At 39.2% G+C, this 24,420-nt stretch overlaps 1 protein-coding gene and 1 pseudogene across 2 annotated transcripts; both read left to right on the forward strand.

Annotated features, from left to right (window-relative positions):
* Nucleotides 1-2,304: 2,304 nt before the first annotated feature.
* LOC311288450 (uncharacterized protein) lies at nucleotides 2,305-5,477 on the forward strand (the record flags this gene model as incomplete). The annotated part of the gene is made up of 9 exons (XM_084405870.1): nucleotides 2,305-2,506; nucleotides 2,576-2,626; nucleotides 2,708-2,752; nucleotides 2,836-2,900; nucleotides 2,981-3,089; nucleotides 3,181-3,219; nucleotides 3,334-3,387; nucleotides 3,523-3,777; nucleotides 5,406-5,477. Exons 1-9 carry the CDS (start codon nucleotides 2,465-2,467, stop codon nucleotides 5,475-5,477), a joined length of 732 nt encoding a protein of 243 aa, XP_084261996.1. The 5' UTR covers nucleotides 2,305-2,464.
* Nucleotides 5,478-13,161: 7,684 nt separating this feature from the next.
* LOC311288451 (aerolysin-like protein) lies at nucleotides 13,162-14,110 on the forward strand (annotated as a pseudogene). The gene has a single exon. The product of its transcript is annotated as an aerolysin-like protein (transcript).
* The last annotated feature ends 10,310 nt before the right edge of the window (nucleotides 14,111-24,420 follow it).

Here is a 24,420-nt window from a genome sequence, read left to right on the forward strand (position 1 = left end):
CTGTGGAATGATTCAATTCCTGTCGATGATTTATTGAATTTTGATCAAATAATTTTTCCTCTGAAATGCTTCAGTTTTCATATTATGTAGACGAGTAATAAATGTGTGCATGTGCATCAGGCCGGGCCAAAAATCCATTTGCTGTGCAACCTAGCTATGAAAAGTGGGCTCCATGGATTGGAAGCAAGACTAGGAAGGATAACACTGTATTGAATACAGAATACGCCAAAGTTGTTACAGCAAAGGTCACATCAGCTGAAGCTCAAATGATGAATGTCTCAGAAGACCGTCTTGTGGATGAGCTGATGAAGCAGAAGGTAGAAATCTTCATAAAATGTGATCTTTAAAAAATGGTACAATAGTAACCTTGTTTTACCCTGCTTTTCTCAGCCCCACAAGCTAGTGAAAGAGAAACCGTCAGGCAACATCCACATCACATAAAACAGGACATTAGTGAGAATTTTTTTTTCTCCTTGTGACTTTCAATGTTTTTTGCCTTTTTGCTAATACTGTTTTTTTTTTTAACATGCAGAAGACTGTTGACCTCAATGTGAAGCATTCACCAAGTGTGAAAATATTTCAGCCTGTTGAGCATCATGGACTTTGGGAAATCATCCAGCTCAAAAAGAACTTGTTAGTTTCAATAAATCATTAATACAGCTCTGTTTAACTGTGGGATTTTTAATGTTGAAACCTTTTTTGTTGTTGTTAATAGCTAAACTACATACTGGACATTGAGAGACCAGGAGAGGAACTGATCGTTGTGCAACGAATGCTGTCCTAAACCGTGCTGACTTTTGGACACTGGGCTTTAACAGAGACATGGAGTCAACTGTAAGATTACAGCTGTTTTATATTGCTTTATATATTTGTTGTAACATGGATTTATAATTTTGTATTTTTATATACTTTTTTTCAGATTGGAAATAGTTGTTTTCAGTTGCTTGAAAGCATTGCACGCTCAAAGGTATTTCAATTATATATTTAGTTACTTAGAAATACCTTCAAGTTGTACAATATTCATTTTATACAATATTACAATAGTTGAGTTGACAGTACATATTTTGAATGGTATCTTTTACACACAATACCCTGCAGGGCAAGAACATTTATGTAGCCAGTCTTTATGTTGTACCAACATGGCTGCCACCAAACAACTGTGATCCATTTGTGAGTCTACCTGTAAGTACATGTTGTTCTAATCCCTATTATGCATGCTGTTATGATGTGTTCACTAAAACTTTCTTATTCATGTCAGGATGATGCTTACTTGAAAGATGCCCTTGTGATTCCGATTTGGACACCAGGACACTACCAGCTGTGTGTACGTATTCACACTGCATTTAGTGAATATAAAAAAAAAAAAAAAATATATATATATATATATATATATATATATATATCGTCTTTGCATGCCAGTAGTGCTTTGATTTCAGTGCATGTTTAACTGCAGAAAGTACCAAATAGATGTAAAGGTAAACATAAAAAAGAAAAAACATATTTTGTAGAATATGAAAATACCAAAAAAAGTAATTTGTGCTGTTAATAATGTTAAGAAAAAGTAATTTGTGCTGTTAATAATGTTAAGAAAAAGTAATTTGTGCTGTTGTTAATGTTAAGAAAAAGTAATTTGTGCTGTTAATAATGTTAAGAAAAAGTAATTTGTGCTGTTGTTAATGTTAAGAAAAAAACTATACTGTTCTTTTCTTTAGGTTTTGAAGCCAGCCCAGAGATTAATTCTCTTTTTAGACTCTAAATGTTCTGAGACACCACTCGGATTTGGTAACCAGAGATACAAAGCTCTGTTGAGGTCTTTGAAAAAAATGTACTTAAAATGCGCGGTTGCGCTTTTGTTCAGAGAAGGTCACGTTCATTTGACCCGTCTACACTGCAAGATCATCTTATTTCAGGGATTGTTCAGTTGGAGCTGTTTTTTCGACTGTATGAAGGTTTGTACTAGTTCTAATGTGCTTCAGGTTTCTCAGACCTTTTTTGCATTAGTGATGATTTCAGATTTAAACACCTTTGTTTCATTGTGACAGCTTATGGTCTGAGAAACCTGTGTTATTTAACAATGCTTGCATGTTCAGTTGTTCACTAATAGTCACAGTTCTGTGACTTATTTCATGAAGTTCATAGTATTGTATGTATTTTTCAGATGTTGTTTTCCTATATTATGCATGATGGTTTGTTCTCATTGTGTTGTTGAACGGGTTTCTCAGAGGTTACTGAGAGTACTAGGGGATCCCTATCTGATTCAAGCTTGTTTTGTAATCAATATCATGCTAATAATATCTATATAGTTGCAGGCCATATTTAAAAATGTATGGAACCCCTGGCTCTTTCACTGATCCCAGTTTGAGAAACTGTTCTACAGATTTAAATGTGAAAAGTTATTAAGAAAAAACTGCTAATGTTAAAATGAACACAATCTGTAATCGACAGGGATATTGCGAACCGGTTAATGCCTGGAAAATGGGCTGAAAAGACAGGCCTTGATTTAGAGGTAAATTTGATCAAGTCTCTCTGTTACTTATTGAAATTTTTGTCACTAATGTATTTTTCTATATTAAAGGGGTTTCCAGGGCAACCATATGGTAATGACTGCGGTGTCTTCATGTTAATGGTAAGATTGATTTTTGTTTGTTAGTCATCTGGCTGTTTTTAATTCTCTTTTGCCTCATCATGTTTTTTCCCCCCTGTATAGTCTGCATTTTACCTGGTGATGGATTCCTCATTTGACTACACAATTGTGAGTACTTGTTTACAATAATGTCGAGTCAGTGTGATTTTAAAATACAAGTGGTAATAATTACCCCATAATGTTTTGTGCAGCTGGACATGCCAGAACTGCGGAAATGGTGGTGTGTGATGTTGATGGAGAACTATGGTCTGGATAGGTACAGTATTTCTTTCTTTCTTTTTTTGGATATAAACAAATAAATAACGGAAAAATTAGTAATATTGTCATGCTTTACAGCCATGGAAAGGTTTTTGCACACTTTACTGAGGAGTCTAAAACCTTCCTAAGGGGTGATCAACAGCCAGTTTTTAGACTAAAGAAAAGGAAGTTTGAGGAGACCTCTCAGGTGAAAGCTTATACTAGGGAATATAACACTTAAAATGTCATATTACTTTGTGAATGTTTGATTTGCTTATGCTGTGGTGTTTGACTAACAGGCAGAGCCACAACATCAGGTTCAAGAATTATCATCACAGGTATGTACTGTGTAGTTGGTTCTAAAAAAAGCTAATTATCTTTAAATAAAAAGTTATAAAGTTAACACCGACTTAAATTAAATATTAATTTATTTGTATTTTATATATTTTTAGGCAGATGTACTGCATCCTGTGTTGGAGGATACACCACTAGAATCATCACAAGAGGTACACTGTTCTGTTACATGACTAGCAACAAAGTCATAATAATTGAAAATAGTTGTTGTTTTGCTTTGGTTTTTGTTGTCAATGTGTTTGGTTTATCACAGTTGTATCTCCTTTGTTCTCTGTGTTTTTTCACAGAGTCGATTGATGCCAGATTTGAAGATAGCCAGCAAGTGGTGTTTGGATCAGTCAAGTGTGCTGCTTGGTTCTGTTCAGGTGCCCAAAGTACTGTGTATGGAGGAACAAGACGTTGCGGAAGCAATTGAGAGATTAGAGAAGGCTGAGTTTCCAGAGGACAGAATAGATGCTCTGGAACCCTTTTGCTTTATCTTTACCGAAATTAATGACATGGAAATGTTTCTTGAACATGTAGTTGATGTTATGAAATTAAAGGTAAATTGTCGAACTGCAATAGAGGAAAGCGCATAATGTGCCAGTGTGTTTTTGTTTTTTATATATGGAAGTTTCTTTCTATTGTACTAATTGTATATTGTGTATTTGTACGTTGTTTAATTGCAAATTGACATTTACAATAAAAATAAATGAATTACATATTTTAATGGTATTAACATTTACAATGAAAAAAAAAAATTTCATTTTTTGTTTTTAAATTGTATAAACCTAATTGTTCCTTTGTATCCTTGATGGTCATTCGCTTTGCTAGTATAATAATACGATATTTGCCTACTTGAATGTCAAATTAAAAATATAACAATATTTTGATAACGCAAGCTACAAAATATAACTTTTGAGGAAGATTTAGGAGGCGCTATAGCACGTAAGTCATACCTGTCAACCCTCCCATTTTTCCCGGGATTCTTGCTATCCCGCTATCATCCCGTTTAAATATTTCCCGTATTTTTAATCTTTCTATTAGTATATAAAAAAAATCGTAAGTCATACCTGTCAACCCTCCCCTTTTTCCCGGGATTCTTGCTATCCCGCTATCATCCCGTTTAAATATTTCCCGTATTTTTAATCTTTCTATTAGTATATAAAAAAAATCGCGCAAAGAAGAACAGCAGCATCCCGAGGATGGATGAACATGAGAGATGGCATTGGAGACTATGCAATACCAGTCTCCAATGCCAGACTATTGCCCCCCCCCCCCCCCCCCCCCCCCGTAAGTATGACGTAAGTACTTTAATGATCTGCTGGAAACATATTTCCGGTTAATTCGTGTCGATTGCAAGTGACGTCACTTGCAGATGAAGCGCTGGTGTCTGAGAGTGCAAGTCTGAGAGTGCAAGTGCAGGTCTGCAGCCAGACCCTATTGCATTTTTTCGAGATTTTGATAGCTTATTTTATTTACTTGGCGGCTTTTTTAATCATTGAAATTGGGCTGGGTGGCTACCCAGATAGCACCGACTATTTGATGTGCATTTTACATCTGGAAGACGTATTTTTAAGAGTGTTTGCTCATCTGCAATACGTCTATAGGACGTTTCCTGTCAGATGTCAAATAGACGTTTAGAAGATGTCAGTTTAACATACATTCTAAATTACATTACATCATTACATCTTAAAGACATCTTCTAAACGTCTATTTGACATCTGACAGGAAACATCCTATAGACGTATTGCAGATGAGCAAACACTCTTAAAAATACGTCTTCCAGATGTAAAATGCACATCAAATAGTCGGTGCTATCTGGGTAATAACACATTTTTCGGTGGTATGACAAACTCAGAACACATACTTAATTTTGACTTTACAGGGACTTTAAGACTAAAGATAGAAAGTTTCTGTAAAATGCCCCCTGGACTAAAGTTAGAGTTAGAGTTAGAGTTAGTGATTCATAGTTTGGCGAGGCTGACCTCTGTTGATAGTTAGAAAAACTATTCTACTTTATTTTACGTTTACATAGGTTTGCATTCATATTTGCATTCAGACATAACCTTTCATCAGAATGTTTATATTACAAGCTGCGTCCGCATGGTTTTAATATGACACTCTACTTTGTGAGGTGGAGCTGATTACACTGGGAATCATTGATCAATCACTCTGGGTGTGTTTTAAGGACTGCCTGTCCCCTTCAGAGCTGTATTTAAGCAGCAGACTGACCAAACACATCACACTTCTCCAGCTTTGACCAGACGAGCTGCTCTTGAGAAGAATTTCAGACTGCAGTCATCCATGTAAGTATACTGTCTTTCACTCAAGGGCACTTGACTTAAGATGTAGCTAGCTAACAGTTTCTCATACTTTGCATGAGATTATCGAGCCCAATTTTCCCACACTGCGTATCTATCGCACGAGTTCATGTTTTCATTTGCCATGCTCTTTATGCAAAATTTACCCATTGACTTTAATTGGTTGTCTAGCAACCGCATTCCAACAGATTATTTTAAATGAAAAGTCAAAATATGTTTAAGTTAGGTTTAAAATGTTATGGGTAGGTTTAGGTAAAGGATTTGGGGTTATATTTACGAAAATAATTATCAATCTGGATCTGGGCATTTCCCCTGATGAGGCAAGAGAGGCGGTGCCACCTCAAACAACTGGATGAGAAAAAATCCATATTATAAAAATAAATCAAAGCAAATATTACCAAATGTGACATTCAAAAGTATATAAATCACTAGTTTTTCTAAAGTAACACTGTCCAACAGTGGCATCCGCAGGGTTACAGGGAGCGTCTGCTGTTTTCCTCTTGGCCACGACTCATGTTGAGGAGCTGCGGGAACATTTTAGGCTTGTTGGACTTGAACCGGCGCTGCACAGACCGATCGGTTTATGACATCAAAGTACCGCGAGAGCAACTCAAAAGCATTAGGAGCGTCTGCTCTCTCTTCACTCTCGCGGTACTTTGGTGTAATTCACAGATCGGTCTGTGCAGCGCCGGTTCAAGTCCAACAAGCCTATTATCAGGGTGCTGGAGGGCTGGACATGATGCTACATAAACGCTTTTTGACTGTCTCAGTTTGTGTAAATCTATAGGGTTCAGAGTATTTATTTTTCCCCACATTACTTTCACACATGTCTAGTACAATTATGTGGTTTTGTTTTATTAATACAGTGGATACATTTTTCTTGATATAGGGGAGAGTGGGGTATGTTGTCACACTTTTCACACTGTCTAACATTTACTGAGCACCATACAGCAAAATGGTATAAATCTCATACCAAATGAAAGAAGGAAGTCTTGGGCACATATGTTGTATTCATAACATCATCATATCTTATCTCATTACGGAGTTGTAGACTGTTGAATAGCGAGTGTGCACTTGTGACAATTTGCCCCATCGGCGGGTAAGTTGTCACACTAGATTATCTAAAAAATAAGAACACACCTACTTAATTGTGAATATTGATTTTAACTTTTAAACTCAAAACAGACCTGGAAATATAAACATCCGTGCCTGGAGAACCTGGAAAAAACATTATTTCAATCCAAATAATGCACATTTCAATTAAGTGGCAAAACCACTTTACTTTGAACTTTAAACTCAATCGTTCTATGGCTTGCACATAGATCCTGATAACTGAATGGAATGCTGCAGATAACCTGCTTAACTTAACCTCTGAACAAAACAGATGCCCTGTATCTGACTAATCGGACTCATCTCCAGAGTCACAATTCTGACACACATAAATTGCCTGGCCTGAGGTGCAAGCGTCATGGGCCCAATTGTTGCATTTTACACATTTTACCCATATGCTACTCTGAACAATGCCTGAACTTCGTATTTTGAGCACTTCTTGTGTTTTTTTTTTGCCTCTTCACAATGACTCGCTTAAATTAGTCCTAATTTGTAAGTCGCTTAGGACAAAAGCGTCTGCTAAATGACTAAATGTAAATGTGTTATAGGCGTGCTAGGCGTGTTATAGGCGTGCTAGGCAGGACAGGGTTGGTGCTGGGGCTGTGTTTATGTGTACAGGGGCAAGTTGTCACATGTGACGACTTGCCCCAAAGTCATTGAGACAACTTGCCCCATATTGACATGTGAGCTAATGTTGGCTAAATCTCAAGTTTAGCTCAACATATCACTTTAGCTAAAGTACCAAAAGACACGTTACTGTCTCCTCTATTTTGTGCAAAATAATAATTTTAAACATTCATACCTAACAAAGTTGTATTGCATAAAATGTAAAGTGAATTTTTTTTACTTTTTAAGCAGAAAAATAAGAAAATTGTGCTAACCTCAGATTACAGTGATCTTGACCACATGTGAACAGGAAGTTGACTATAGAAGAAGAAGTCACATAAAGTGGCTATTTGATTTTTGAGATAGAGCCTCTAGTGTTGGAGTTATGGACAGTGTGACAATTTACCCGTGTGACAACTTACCCCGCTCTCCCCTACCCCGATAGAATGGAAGTGAAATGTGACAACATGCCCCATAGGTGGAGTTCATTGTAACATGACCATTTGACAGCTTATAATGGTATCTGATCTAATAAAAAAAAAAAAAAAAAAAAATATATATATATATATATATATATATATATATAGTAAACCTGTTGTAGGAGACTCCAAAACAACATTAGGAAACTTTAAAATAGCAGAATAGGGGCACTTTAAAGAAACATATCAACTGTTAAATAACATATTGGAGATTAAAATAATATCAGATTTGTCTAATTTAAAATCAATACCAAAAATAGAGATGAAAAATTAACATGAGAAAGAAATTTACTTTTGCTATGGTTAAATGCATGTTCTTTGATATCTCCCAAAGATTTCTGAAATTTGGAAGCAATTTCAGCTCGTTTCAAGCCGCAACATAAAAGAGGGATCATACACCAACGTTTAATGAATAAGTTGTTTTATATTCTTTAACAAATACAACAATAACCACAAAAACAAACATAAGTATTGGGGTAAACAAAGAAAAAAAGTTTCCCTTTTTAACATAAAAAACATAATTTTTATAAAAGCATCACAAGCTTTATATATCTCATCCCTAGCATTAAGCCAATCGTCATGATCAACACAATGGTAACCACAAAAACTCACACATACCAGAAAAGTTTTTAAATTCCAAAATAATAGAACATTAAACGCTAAGAGATCTCCCCTATATTAATATTGAGCAAAACATATGAAATAACACTTAATTTTAACATTTTCTCCAGTCTGAAGCAAAGCAAGCTGGGAACTCATTCAGTGAATGTATGTGTATATGGGTGATTCTTTAACTATGGTACTTTTCTTGTCCCTGGACGAAATAATAAAATCTAAAAAACATTTCTTATTTTTTGTTTTTGCCACACTTACTTCACCCCAAGGGGAACTTATAAAAAATGTATCATGGCTCAGTCATTATTTTTTTTATATAATATGAGGCCTTTTATGCATGGTTTTTACTGTTTTCCCTCTGTCCCTAAGCCAGACTTTGTACCTTCAACCTCGCTTAATTTTAAATTAAATATTTAAATAATGTATATTTCAAGTACAAATGATAAAATAATGTCTAATTCAATTATACATATTATATATTGCAATATTTATTCACATTTTCCTATATTTTTCATAAGTAGAACCCTTGTCCCTTGGGTTCACTGTCATTTCCACCACACTGTACAAAATAGAATCCTGGGATCATTGTTTTAGGTTTGTATACCTGGTAACCATAGCAACAGAAACCCCACAGTGGACCACTTGGCTGGGTGAAAGGGTGACCTCTTTAGGGGGTAATGAATAGAAGAAAAATCAAGGTAAATATGACTAAAACTGAGAGTATGTTTATTAGTCGTCATTTCCAAACGGCTCATATTTCACATGGACGTACAAATAACTGGATACATTTAATTTAATAATGTGTAATTTGTGTATATTTAATGCTAACTCTAAAACTAATATTAGCAGGCTAACATAGCATGATATTTTAGAGAGAAAGGGGGGAAATGTCATTTCCACCACAGTCATTTCCACCACGGTGTTCATTGTGGTGGTAAAGACAGGTTGTGGTGGAAATGACATTGTTCGTGCTAAACAGCAAATTATTTGGGCTATAATACTAAAACTTTAATGTAAAAAAATATATAATTAATTAACCCTTTCATGCATAGTGGTCACTACAGTGGACAGCTATTAAAAAAGCATTTTCTTAAATTTGCACGGGTTTTTTTGGCTTAGTTGCACACCATCCTCTTCAGTGGACCGTGATGCATCATCCTATACATTGCAACCAAGTGGCAAGCCGTTGTGTTTTGATTTTTTCCCCCTCCAAACCAAGATGGCCAAGAGTCTGTCAGACATGCCAAGTTGCTCTGGAATATCCACCCATTCCTTCTATCCTAGGAGACTCTTGTAGGTAAAAAAAATATATATATATTGCAGCATCAAGCAATATCTAATGAGTCCTATCATAGTTACATTTTCCAAGTTTTGATTTTAGATTGGGAGAAAAATCTGATTAATCATCTGTCCACTATAGTGGACCTCATGCATCAATGGCTATATTTCAGCTACAGTTCATACTTATACTGTGAATATTGTTTTTGAAAATACTTAATCTGCAGTGACTTTTTTGACTGTAAATAAATGTATTTGTATTATTAGAATGTAATTTTCATTGACATCAAAAAAGTTATGTGATTACATAATGTATGTGAATTGTAATGCATTACTTTACTTGTTAGATCAAAAAGTAATCTGATTTCGTAATGCATGCTACTTGTAATGCGTTTCTTTACTTGTAACATCAAAAAGTAATCTGATTAGGTAATGCATGTTACTTGTAACACATTACTTTACTTGTAACATAAAAAAGTAATCTGAATGCATTATGCATGTTATTTGTAATGCGTTACCCCCAACACTGCTCATTTCAGATGAGATTGAAAAAAACGTATCGCTAGGTTTTCTCAGAGGAGGGCTATGATAGAAATGTGCATGTCCATCTTGAACATAATCAGAATTATCAGCTAATAAGGGTAAATCTCCATACTCTGGTGCACTGGAGGGAGCATCTGAATGTTTTCCACAGTTGTACTTTGACAGACTGTAGAAAATTCTGATGGAATCACGTCCTCATGTTCTGATATCAAAGATACGCGAAGTGCAACTTGTATCAAGTTCAACTGCCTTTGCAATATTTTGCATTTATATTTTTTTGTATATATTTTATAGTTTTCACATGATTTGATATAATTTTATTGATTAGTTTGTTAAATACACGTACTTTATCTGTTTGATTATTGTATTACGGTATGTTTAATACAGTATCTCTTCAGTTTAAACTATAAACGCATGCTGTCCACTCAAGTGGACATCTGAAAATCTCTTTGAAAAATGTGTCAAAAAAATAAACAATCCTGACTGAGGTTATCATAATTCATGCATGAAAAGGTTAAGTTAAGGTAGTAAGGAAATATTTTATTATTTGTTATTGTTACAATATTGTTGGTAAATAAGAGAACAATAGATAAGTAAGTTTGACATGATGTCTTGGCTCTTTCTTTAAGATGGCAAGCAATACCACAGCATAGAGGTCAAGATCATATAGAGAAAGAATAAAATCAGATCCACTTAAATATTGCCTATTTTATCTGTTATTCAACATTATATTCTACAGGTTATATTAAGGTTATATTAAGGCAATGATGACATAAAGGGTTTGCTCTAGTTTGTACTAGTTTGTTCTAGTTCAGCATGTAGAAAGCAGTGAAGAAATGATTTGCTGATTTTTAACACATATTCATGTTTGTTTGTTTTTTCATTTTTTGAATTGTTTTTCATTTAAAAATATTGATTATATGTTTTTGTTCACTAATGTTGTTGCTTATTGATTTGCTCTGGTTCACCATAGAGCAGTAGAAAAATTGTTTTTTACTGGAAGTTGCCTATCTATGTCATTTCCGCCACACACTGTCTCTTCCGCCACGCCATGTCATTTCCACCACAACACATATTTTAAAGTAAAATATATAAAAAACATACAATCAAAACAACTATATTCAGTGGTGTTGATAATTGTGCAGTTAGGGGTAAGATATGTGTATACACTTTGAGAAATACATGATTTTGAGCTATGATAAGTAAATGAAATGTTCCAGTGATCTAGTTTTAGGTGTTTTTTAGTGTAAACATTGTAAAATCTTTACAGTTACATTTATGAAAAATAAATAAATTACAAATTTGATCAGAGATTTGTGTGCTATTTAATCAAATATATTTATAACAGAAGATATTTAATTATTTTCTCTTCAAAACACATGTCTTGCTATGTGATGGAAATGACCGTTTTCTTGGACTGTCTGATAAAAATGGCAAAATATATATATTATTCAATGCAAATCATCACAGCCAACTTAAGGGAAGGTTTCTAGACAGATTGAGAAACCAACTGATACTAAAAAACTGTTTGTAGAAATGTTTTTATTTTCTGAAATCCTCTAGCTCAAAGAGTAGTTGAAGAATTACCCATATATGTGTGTGTGAACATACATTTACATTTATATGGGAACATGTATGCAATATATGTAAAGGATGAAACCTTTTGTGAATATCACATGTTATGCTATTTTTGTCTTCACTTATAAATATGTTATATGTATTAATATATAGCCAGCATGGTCAATGCATATATTACATTATATTGAAAAATATAATCACTAATTTCCCATATATGGAAATGTATTATGTAATATACTGCATTATATTTTGCAGTATAATTCCATATAGTTTTGTTCCGTAAGGGAAGACACAGCCGACAAGAGGCAACAACATCTTTTGTCTTGGTGTGTCTCGGGCTTTAGAGAAAACATGTTAATATCTTCTACCAGAGGAGAAATAAATTAACAAAGCTTTGGAGACACAAGGTTGGGAGTGTAAAATTATTAAATTAAATTTACTTTCATAATATGCTCTAAGTTTCTTTCTTAAACCAAAGTTTAAAAGCAGAGAAATAAGAATACTAATAGCCTAATAATTCCACATACTACTGATAAAAAAAAAATAAAAAAAATGAAACTGACCTGGATATTGTGTATCAGATGCATGTAAAAGTTGTAAAAGTTGATTTCTGCCTGAAGAGCACGCCAAATGAAAGCATGAGCTCGTGTTATAGATACGCTGTACCACAGGACTACACAACAATAGCCACTTTTCCACCATCAGCCAAACTTGCTGCTTTCTGCTTTAATTGCTCCTTTCCGTGCCAATCCGGCCCAGCCGGTATGGATATGGTTTAATTTTCCATGTGGGATTGATCCCAGCACTCTTTACAATGTGTTCTAATGTGTCAGTCACTGCCTTTATAACACAAGAGTTACAGACGTATGAGATACAAATTAAGTCACTGCGTTACGAAGGATGATTAGATATTTCTGTTAGTAACTTGTTTACTATGCTCAAATAGCGCACTTGACCAGCTACAAAGAGCCAGACAACAGACAAGTGACCAATCCTGTGTGGCGATGTCACAACATGCATGGTTAGCCAACGGTGCTGAGAATTCCGAGCCGAGAATGGTTATTCATCGTGCTGTGCCGAACCAAACTCTAGTGGAAATATAACATTAACCATTCCTTACCACTCTTAGATCCGTTTGGCCTGACAGTGGAGAAGCGGCTAATGTTCCCCAAACCTGTTCCCAGAGGAATGTCAGAACTGCACATTTAGCATGTTTGCCTATTCAGACACACCTGATTCAAGTCCGCTTATTAGTAGATACTCCAAGACCTGAAATGAAAGGGTCAATTAAGAAAGAAGTCCAGCGTGTGCTGTTGTTGTGTCTATAGAAACTGGGTTGGGAAACACTGCATTAAAGTGTAAAGCTGATGTTAATTCTGATCTGATATTTCTTTCAGATCGATTTAATTCCAAGATGTCCGACACAATGAATCTACATCTAATTGGTGGAAAAGGAGGTCATGCATTCTCATTTACTGGTCAGAAAAACGGTGCCAGTTTAGAGAAGATCGGAGTCTGGGTGGGAGAATGGCAGGTGAAGGCTGTCCGGGTCTGGCTTTCAGACGGGAGAGTTGAAACTTTTGGAGTAGGTTCTGGTCCGTATCAAGAGTACACGTTCTCACCTGGTGAGTGTTTCACCTCACTGTCCCTGTGGGGGAACGGAGCAGGAACACGTCTTGGAGCCATCAAATTCAAGACCACTCTGGGGGGAGAATTATTTGCAAAGATGACAAGCTGGGGTTTAAAAACAGAATATCCCATGGATGTCGGCTCTGGATATTGTTTGGGAGTTGTAGGAAGAGCTGGTTCTGACATTGACTGCATGGGATTCATGTTTCTCAAAGCAGTTGAATCAACAGTTCTCACTGACGTCAACTATCCCACTATCAACCAACTGATACCACAGGTGACAGTAGAAGAAATCAAATCCGCCCATTTCAGGAACGACTCATCCACCACGGACAAACAAAAAGTTGAAAGCTCAAAGAAAATAACTAACAAATCTTCATGGTCTGTGAGTGCAAGTTTATCTGCAACATTTAAAATGGAAGTGAAGGCTGGGGTTCCAATGGTTGCTGAAGTTACTGCAGGATCCAGTGTCACCATTGGAATTCAAGGCACTTACGGTCAGGAGCACACAGATGAGAGAACCGAAACTCTGTCTACATATGTAGATGTGCCACCAGGGAAGAAGCTGGATGTTTCAGTCACTATTGGCAGAGCCACTTTTGACCTGCCTTACACTGGCACAGTGAAGATGACCTGCAAGAACGGCAGTGTGTATTCGTATGAAACCAAGGGCACATACAAAGGGCGTCACTTACACTGATATCAAAGTGGATACCAAGGAATCTCCTCTGTAATGTCAAGACAGATTGCACATGTAATGCACAAGTTATTTGATTACTTCTAATTGTGTCAATCATGTATCAGTTGCTTTACATTCAGGCCTCATTGTATTTTTTGGCTGGTGTTTGGGTGTTATGGGGAAATATATATATTCAATATTTGTTGTTTTCAAATAACCTTATATAATACCAATACACAAATATTCATATAGCTTAATACTTTGTGTAATCAATTAAAAATAATCTCCAGATACTGATTCTGTTATAATGTGTTTAAAATGACATTTAATAATAATAATAAAAAAAATACAATTTATTAAATAAACCCTGTGTTGTAAGCATTGTTCCCTCTACTTATTTTCTTATTTTCATTACTTTTCTCTATTGGGCGAACATTTCAGCCACATGAGCAACGGTCTTTATACCAGATCTGAAAAGGGACAAAAAGTGGTTGAATCATTTAGTTGTAAGATGTAACTTTAATGTGCTATTTCTATTTGATTTGACCCTTAAAGTAACTTAGTGATTTAATAATAATATACAGTATCTCTGTTGCTCTATTATGCAGTAGTTCATTTGAATGTGCAGAAATGCTTAGGGTTAGGGTTGGGATCTCAGTCAAGGAGTAATTTCTCACAACATAGTGACACTTTATAGTTAACTTAATGTATTACTAATTTACATACTTTGTAACATGAAGCGCCTTTTTATATTGATTAAAAGATAGTCCAATCACAGCGAGTTCTGCGATAAAGTCACAGCCAATGACAACCCATCTGAATAGAGGCGTCACACTTGTTTATTTAGGGTAAATTATGACAGATCTCTTTCACAGCTGAAGGGATTGATTCCTTAAATATTTAATATTTAGACTGTTACATTGATTTTTTTCTCTAATTAAATAATAATAAAAAAATAATAATAAAACATTTCTAAGCGATGTACAGCAGTGGTAATCTTGCAGTATTCAACTAAAGATAATTGCATCTACTAAAGTGCTTCTAACTTTTACAGAGTATGTATAGAATATCAATGATATAAATGTAACCACTTCTTTGGAATTAAAATAAATGTAACAAACCACTGTATTAAAAGGTTTAATAAAGCTACATGCCAGACATTTTTTAAGTCCATCTAAATGTAAATGTAACAAACTCACAGAATATTGTCCAGTGTGTCATTTCTGATCAGCACCAAACAGAATTCAGAAGGTTTTCCTGAACATCTTCAATCTTTCGGACAAACTCGATGATGATACTGTACATAACTGTGTTATTTCTTTCTGTAAAGAGTGTTGCATAACTAAACGTTAAATGCATTTATGTAATAAGTTTACTGATATGTGGATATTTACATTATTAAAAGTGTATCTTTATTAGCAAGCTATATTCATATGAGTTTGTTAAAAAAAACACACAAAAAAAAACACGATTTAGATACAAACGGGCCAGTTATCAGCAGTGTAACTGATCTGATCATGACAAAATAATCGAACATCTGTTGTCATTTCCACTCTTGCAAACAGAGGAAGGTTATGAGGCTGTATCGTTGAAAATGAACAGGCAGGGCAGTGGCGGTTCTAGTGAAGTACACCCTGGGCGAGATCCCCTTCGAGCTAGAGATGAAATGGCATGAACATTTCATTTATGATTATAGTGACCAAAATGATCACGGTTATCACATAATCTTGTTAAAAAAAATACTAATACTACACAATGAAATCAATTCACCAAGTTTTATGTCGAAAACGTACTCGGTTACTAACGTAACCTCGGTTCTCTCTAGAAGAGTTCTCTCGTACTGCGTTTTTGTAAAATGCTACGGGAAAAGTCTCTTTTCACGAAATACTGAAGCAAAAAATTATCCTTAATTTTATATATATGTAAAGCGCGTTGCAGCAGTACACAGCTATGGCGAGACGGCTCGCTTGCTCATTGGCTGCTCTGCGGCAACTGCATAAGCCTATCGAGCGAGGCCTGAAGTGACGTCAGGCCAATGAGGGCGCTTCGCGCCCTCCTCGCCATCTCCCGTCGAAACGGGCGTGGCTAATCCCTATAAAAGGAGCTCGAAAAGGCTGATTCACTTGATTTTGATCGCCGAAGCGAACCAGAGTGAACCGTACGCACGGCAGAGAACGCAGTACTCGTTCCCTCTTCTAGAGAGAACCGAGGTTACGTTAGTAACCGAGTACGTTCTCTTACGAGAGTTCTCTCATACTGCGTTTTTGTAAAAACGCTACGGGAACCCCATGTAAGACGCCGTGCGTGCTGGGATAAAAAACACCGATCACTGGAAGCTAATCCAGGTGTACAGTGCATAATCACCAGATAGACTCACACAGAGTCAGGGAATAAGGGATTCCTTCTGCCCTTATAAGGCCGCGTCCGCAGACGCGAATATGACATCACATAGACAGGGTAGGGAGCCTGAACTAATGTGGGAAATGTGGGTCTTACACAGTTCTGCCCAAAGATAGCCGGTAGTGCGTTGCGCCTACGATTTCAGTGTTCTAGTTTAGACAGCTGAATCGACTATACCGATAAAAGCTTAGCCTGTAAGGCGGGAACCTCTAGGTTATAAAACCTGATAAATGTAGACGGTGAGGCCCAACCTGCCGCCGTACATATATCCTGCGCTCTGACTCCCAACGGGCACTGAATGCCCTTGACAGTATAAGCGGTAACGCTTTAGATTACAGCCCGGAAAGTACTGCGTAATTAAAATGAAAGTACAGTGTAACTTTCGGTAATTACAGTGTACCTATAAAGTACTTACGTGTAAGTATAGGGGAACAATATGTAAAGTCTTGGGAATAAAGGTGTAACAACCAGGAAAATACTGCGTTATTAAAACGAAATTACAGTGTAACTTTCGGTAATTACAGTGTACCTATAAAGTGCGTACGTGTAAGTATAGGGGAATAATATGTAAAATTTTGGGAATAAAGGGGTAACAACCAGGAAAATAACAAATTATTTAGGCAAATTATTTATACAAAGTATTTTAGAATCTTACTTTTGGGAGCAATTTAGCGAGTACATACACTGCACCTTTTTGTAATAATAGTGTACAAAAATACATAAAGGCTTTTTTTAAATCACGGGGTACATATCAGTGCATTTATAAAGTAGGCTAATTTGTTATTATTGCAAAGGTGCACTGATTAAGTTTCAAGGCAAGTAAAACTATTGCAACTTTTTTTTTTTTTAAATGCTGGGAAAATATACTCTTGTTCCGTGTAGTTACAGGGTAAGTATGACATTGCGGGCTGTAAATTAAAGTGGTGTTTCTTACCCTCTTGTTTCATGTAGTTACAGGGTAAGTTTGACATTGCGGGCTGTAAATTAAAGTGGTGTTTCTTACCCTCTTGTTTCATGTAGTTACAGGGTAAGTATGACATTGCGGGCTGTAAATTAAAGTGGTGCTTCTTACCCTCTTGTTTCATGTAGTTACAGGGTAAGTATGACATTGCGGGCTGTAAATTAAAGTGGTGCTTCTTACCCTCTTGTTCCATGTAGTTACAGGGTAAGTACAATAAAAACACATGTACACACACAATCTGATATCACTCGGAAAACTTTATTTGAAAAACAACTTATTTCAAAACGGATTTACAGCACTTTGTTTCTCTTGCTTGGTTTCCTCCTCCTCTTGTTCCTCTTCTTCTGAAGTGAAACGATAAGCGTAAGAAAAATACCAAATATTTTAAATTTTTAAACTGTAGACTATCGCTTCCGACCAACTGTCACCTGCGCGTTCACGAGAGGGTTGAGAGAAAGTATAAATACAAGTTGTCCGCGTCCGAGCTGTGCGCAGCTGTCGTGTACGCGTCCAAACTGGAGTATAACAGAGGCTTAAAGCGTGACGTAAGCGCACCGAAAAACCAATGTTGAATTATTATTTTTTTAAATGTTTTTTTTTATTGCTCACAACAATATACAAACAATAACAGATAATAATAATGAAAAACAAACCATGCAGAAGAACAGAGACACCAGTTCTCGCGCACGTTTCACATCAAACTCCCGCGAGAATGCAATGAACGCTTAAAGCTTCACCAAACGCTAAGCCATTCAAGCCGCCCCTATGAAGCCGACTCTCATGCACTCGCTGGTGAAAGTTGGTCGGTAGCGAAAAGATGAGAAAATTATGAGAACATTTCTGGGTGTACTGTATTTTCTTTTAATACATAATACAGAATAGAAAAAGACTCCTTCTTAAGATTAGGCTAATCAGTGGAACGATAGAAAAAGAAGAGGTGGACCAAGAGGAGGAGGAAGCCATGCAAGAGAAACAAAAAAGGACAAAACATACTTTCTGTCAGGACTTTAGTATTTGAAATGAAAAGTTGATTTAAAAAAAATTATAATAAATTAAATAAATAAGAAGTGTAATATGTTGTAAATCTGTTTTGAAATAAGTTGTTTTTCAAATAAAGGTTTTCCGAGTGATATCAGATTGTGTGTACATGTGTTTTTTATTGTACTTACCCTGTAACTACATGAAACAAGAGGGTAAGAAGCACCACTTTAATTTACAGCCCGCAATGTCAAACTTACCCTGTAACTACATGAAACAAGGGGGTAAGAAGCACCACTTTAATTTACAGCCCGCAATGTCAAACTTACCCTGTAACTGGAATACTTACAGTCTAAATAATTTGCCTAAATAATTTGTTATTTTCCTGGTTGTTACCCCTTTATTCCCAAAACGTTACATATTATTCCCCTATACTTACACGTACGCACTTTATAGGTACACTGTAATTACCAAAAGTTACACTGTAATTTCGTTTTAATAACGCAGTATTTTCCTGGTTGTTACACCTTTATTCCCAAGACTTTACATATTGTTCCCCTATACTTACACATAAGTACTTTATAGGTACACTGTAATTACCGAAAGTTACACTGTACTTTCATTTTAATTACGCAGTACTTTCCGGGCTGTAATCTAAAGCGTTACCGTATAAGCCAGCGCTATGGCGTCAACTATCCATCTGGATAGACTCTGTTTCGAAACAGCCATTCCCTTGGAACGTCCACTGAACGAGACAAAGAGCTGCTCTGTCTGTCTGAAGACAGCAGAGCGGGACACATAGGCTCTTAAAGCCCTGATAGAGCAAAGCAAGCTCGAGTCCCCCTCCTCACTTGATCCCGGCAGGGCAGACAGGGAAATAACCTGAGCCCGAAACGGCGTGTTGAGGGATTTTGGCACATAGCCATGCTTAGGTTTGAGTATGACTTTAGAGTCATTAGGACCAAACTCTAAGCACGCTGGGCTCACGGAGAGCGCGTGCAGATCGCCTATGCGCTTCACTGAAGCGAGAGCCATCAAAAACACTGTTTTGAAAGACAAATGTTTGAGGCTAATAGACTGGATAGGCTCGAAAGGGGCACCTTTCATGGCCGCCAGAACCGTAGAAAGGTCCCACATAGGAACTGAAGGAGGTCTGGGTGGATTCAGCCTCCTAGCTCCCCTTAGAAAGCGGATGACTAAATCGTTCCTTCCTAGCGACTGACCCAGCGTTGATCCAGAGAACGCTGAAATAGCCGCCACATAAACTTTGAGCGTGGAAGGGGATCTACCCTTATCCAACAGCTCCTGTAGGAAGGAGAGAACCTCCGTCACCTCACAATCGAGGGGTGATAGGCTCCGAGCTGTACACCAGCCTGAGAAAACCGACCACTTTGAGGCATAAAGCCGTCTGGTTGACGGTGCTCTAGCCTGAGTGATGGTATTCATCACTCCCTCTGTGAGACCAACGGATATCCGTTGAGCGCCCACACATGAAGGGACCACAGCTCCGGGTGTGGGTGCCAAATCGAGCCCCCGGCCTGCGAGAGGAGATCTCTCCTCAACGGTACTGGCCATGGAGCGATGTCTGCTAACTGCATCAGGACTGGGAACCATGCTTGGTTCTTCCAGAACGGTGCCACGAGCAGCACTGGGCATTTTGTTTCCCTGATCCGCTCTAACACCTGTAGCAGGAGGGAGACGGGGGGAAAAGCGTATAGCGGGCAGCGCGGCCACATCTGGGACAGCGCGCTGTCGCTCTTTGAAAAGAACGCGGGGCAGTGAGCGTTTTCGTGGGACGCGAATAGGTAAGGGTAAATTAAGGGCAGGACTGTATACTGGTATGTCTGACCCTCGAAGGCGAACCTCAAGTATCGCCTGTGATGTGACGCTATCTGTATTTGAAAATACGCGTCCTTCAGATCTATCGACATGAACCAGTCTTCTCGGCGAATATGCGCGAGGATTTTCCTGGTCGTGAGCATTTTGAAACTGCGTTTCACTAATACTCTGTTCAGCCGTCTTAGATCCAGTATGGGTCTGATACCGTCGTCCTTTTTGGGGACTAGAAAGTATCTGCTGTATAGCCCCCCTTCGCTTTGAGCTGGGGGTACACGCTCTATCGCTCCTTTGCTTATCAGTTTTGATATTTCGTTGCGAAGTAGGTGTGCTACCTCCAAAGACACCGTAGTTTCGACGCGCGCTGTGAAGCGCGGAGGGCGTCGACAAAACTGTAGCGAGAAGCCTCTCTTTATAATGCCTAGCACCCAGTCCGAAACCCCTGGAAGCGCTGCCCATGCTTCTGCATGGTTGGCTAAGGGCCGGATACGGAGCGCGCTCTGTTCGCCGTGCGACAGAGGCGCTTCGGGGCTCAATAACATAGGCGTTATGCCTGTGGCATTTGAGGCGGGGAGCGCGCTTAATACAGCGGGCGGAACGCTCGTCCTCAACCTTACTACAGCGCTTAACTGAGTGAGGGAGGACTGAGAAAGTCTCGTGGGACTTGTGTGTGCGAGTAAATGTGGGCGGGAAGCGGGCACATTCACTGCTTTGGGCGCGCTGTCTGCCTGAGCAGAGCGCGCGCTCACAGGTCTCGTTTTTACAGAGAGCCTGTGATCTGTTAGACATAGTGTTCGTGGGCACTGAGAAGTGGGCACTTTTACTATGCTGGAAGCGCAATCGACCTGAGTCGATTTTATGTGCGCGAGCCCTAAGTGTAGGGCTGTGCTTGTGTGTACGGATGGGCACTGAGGAGTGGGCATCGACATTACACTTATAACACCATCGGCCGTGGCCGGGACACCAGAAAATACACTCTTTTCGGGATATATCTGGGTAGCCGTGAGAACGGCTTTTGTGTGCAGGCAAGCGGGCAACTGTGCGGGCTTGTACCTTGCAGAAAACGCTGGAACAGCCGCAAATCTTGGGGCTGAAACAGCGGTGCGCTTGGGTGAGAGGCCGGCCGCAACGGGACTCACACACCTGCGCTTTCCTAGGCGTGCTAGGACTTCTTCGGGGCTTCCGGCTTTACCACAACCCTCGGCCGCGGCCCGCGCGTGGTGGGGCGTCGGGCGCTTGAGCGAGAGCGGGGCCTGGAGCTGCGCTGCTGTCGCTGCTGTGAAGAGGCGGCCGGAGGCGGGTGCTGAGGCTGAGAGCTCCGCGGGGTCTGTTTGTCACGACTCGCTGCGGAACCGGAGCGCTTCGGCAGGAAGTGTTTGAAGGCTTGAGACGCTTTCCGGGCTTCGGTAAATCTCTCCACGAACTCGGAGAGAGAAGAACCAAAAAGACCAGCGGAAGACAGCGGGGCGTCGAGAAACGCGGTGCGCTCGGAATCGGCCATCTCCGTGAGCGTCAGCCACAAATGCCTCTCAGCAACAGTGGCGGAAGCCATACACCGTCCCATGGCTTGTGCGGCAGCCTTGGTGGCTCGGAGCGTGAGATCAGAAGCACTCCTCAAGTCCGCAATGCAGATAGCATCAGGTCCCATCTCGTCTAATTTCCGGAGGAGATCACCCTGGAATATCTGCAGCGTAGCAATGGTGTGTAGCGCTGACGCGGCCTGCCCAGCGGCGGAGAAAATTCGCGCGAGCAAGGTCGATGTCATGCGGCAGGCTTTGGGAGGCAACACCGGATTAGTCCGCCGTCCAGCAGAGGGCGGGCAAAGGTGGGTCGCTATCGCCTGTTCCACCGGCGGAAGAGAAAGGTAGCCCCGGTCCTTGGCATTATCCAGCGAGGAAAATGCAGGCGACACAGATGAGCGCGTCCGCGCAGAGTAGGGCGCGTTCCAGGCCTTCGCAACTTCTTCGTGTAACTCAGGAAGAAAAGGAGCGGGCTTAGATTCCGGAGAAGTGCGCTCACCAGGGAGGAAGCTACCATCCAGCCGGGTGCGAGAGGGGGGCTCTGGTGCAGACCACTTGAGGCCGAGGCTCTCCGCGGCCAGCGCGAGTACTCGCATGAGCTCCGTCTCAATGTTGGCTCTTGTTGTGGGCTTGCGGGCAGGAGGCGCGAGATCCTCAGAGCTCGCCCAGTCCTCGCTGCCTGAAGCCAGCAGAGAGCAGGAATCCTTCTCCCCCGATGCAGCCTCTGAAACAACTTCCTCAGCAGACTGCGGGCGCTGAGCATCCGGAAGTGTTTCGAGAGAAGCCGGCGAAGCTGGCGGGCGAACCGGCGAGCTTGGTCGGGCTGGAGCGGGTTCCGGGACCCGCTGCGAGCGGCGCTTTTTACGGCGCGGCATCGCGGCGGTGAATGCAGGCTTCGAGAAGGATGCCAGGCGAGTCCACAGAGTCGCCAACGGCAAAAGCTCGCAGTGAGGGCAGCCGCCGTCAGCGAGCGCGAGCGCTGCATGTTCCTCACCCAAACAGGAGACACAGATGACGTGGTTGTCTCCCTCGGTGAGTGGGGCTCGGCACGAGCCGCAGGATGGCATCTTTAAAAAGACGCAGCTCTTTTAGGGGGTGAGTGTTACAAGCGAACACACACACACACACAGAAACAGAGCGAATACAATAAAGGATATGAGCGTCGGAAAGCGCAGCAGGTACGGCTGTAGAAGGCGGCGTTGGCCAGCGGCTTCGAGGGCTCGTCCAGCTGAGGTGCTTGCTTCTAACGACACTTGCTTCCGTGATCCAGCGATGCGAAATCAGCCTTTTCGAGCTCCTTTTATAGGGATTAGCCACGCCCGTTTCGGCGGGAGATGGCGAGGAGGGCGCGAAGCGCCCTCATTGGCCTGACGTCACTTCAGGCCTCGCTCGATAGGCTTATACAGTTGCCGCAGAGCAGCCAATGAGCGAGCGAGCCGTCTCGCCATAGCTGTGTACTGCTGCAACGCGCTTTACATATATATAAAATTAAGGATAATTTTTTGCTTCAGTATTTCGTGAAAAGAGACTTTTCCCATAGCGTTTTTACAAAAACGCAGTACGAGAGAACTCTCGTAAGAGAACCAGCAAATAACAAATAAAATTAGCATCAATATGCACTTTTTGTTTACATAAACATTAAAATAATAGCATTAAAGATGATGACCAGATTTTAAAGGAGTGTCTTGCTCTTGCAACAGTTTATCTACTAACATGTACAAGTTCAAATAAAGTTTTGACAAAAAAAGGTTTTATAAAAAGATAAACCTCATTTCAGCCTTTAAATCATTTTTATAAAAAGAATGGGTCAAAAAAAAAAAAAGATTGCACATTAGCTTATCTTTAATTATTTATAGAAAAAATCGGTCCGATTTTCCTGTGCTGTCTGTCGTTGCAACCATGAACTGCTCTTATACAGAGAAGAGAAAAACACCCGTAGTGTTTGGGTGCTCCCCCATACTAATTTTTTATTTAATTTTTTTCATCTTGCTGCCCCTGGAAAAAATGAATAGAGCCTAGTCTTCTCTACTCACTTTCAAAATTAATTTTCTTTTTAGTTTTCTTTTGTTGCCTGTCTTTAGCTTGCGTGAGATGGACTCTGTTTACTCCCTGCATTAAAACATGGTTTCTGGGGCAACATTACAGATATTGGAAATATGCTAACTTGTTTTTTTTTTTTTTACAGTCTATGGTGTGAACACACAAAAGGCACATTTATAATAGGCATATATGTATGTAAATCTCTCTTTCTTAGTAAAGAGTTGAACTGCACACTCAGAAATATTTTGATTAGCCTATTTCCAACATCATACATGATAAAACCCACATTTAAAAACTTTTCCCATATGGTTTGAATGTAGATTCTGGTTTGAGTTGTTTCTTATAAATGAGATGATCTAATTATCTAATTTATATTTTTATATATTTTTTTTCTTAAAATAGCTTACTGACCTGGACAAAAATGTTGGCTATATGTGCACTTAATGTGTGTTTTATCACACTCTGTCTTTACCAAGTTCTCTTGCATCTCATAAAGGTGTGTGTTTGCTTTAGCTACTCAAGGAAATGAAAATCTCTCTCTCTCTAAACTTATAAACACCCATCTCTTTTTTTAGGACTTACAAAATAAACGACTCACAGAGACATACATGGACATGTTTTTAATGTAAT

This window comes from Rutilus rutilus (genome assembly GCF_951802725.1).
Source record: "Rutilus rutilus genome assembly, chromosome: 3".
NCBI classification, from domain to species: Eukaryota; Metazoa; Chordata; class Actinopteri; order Cypriniformes; family Leuciscidae; genus Rutilus; species Rutilus rutilus.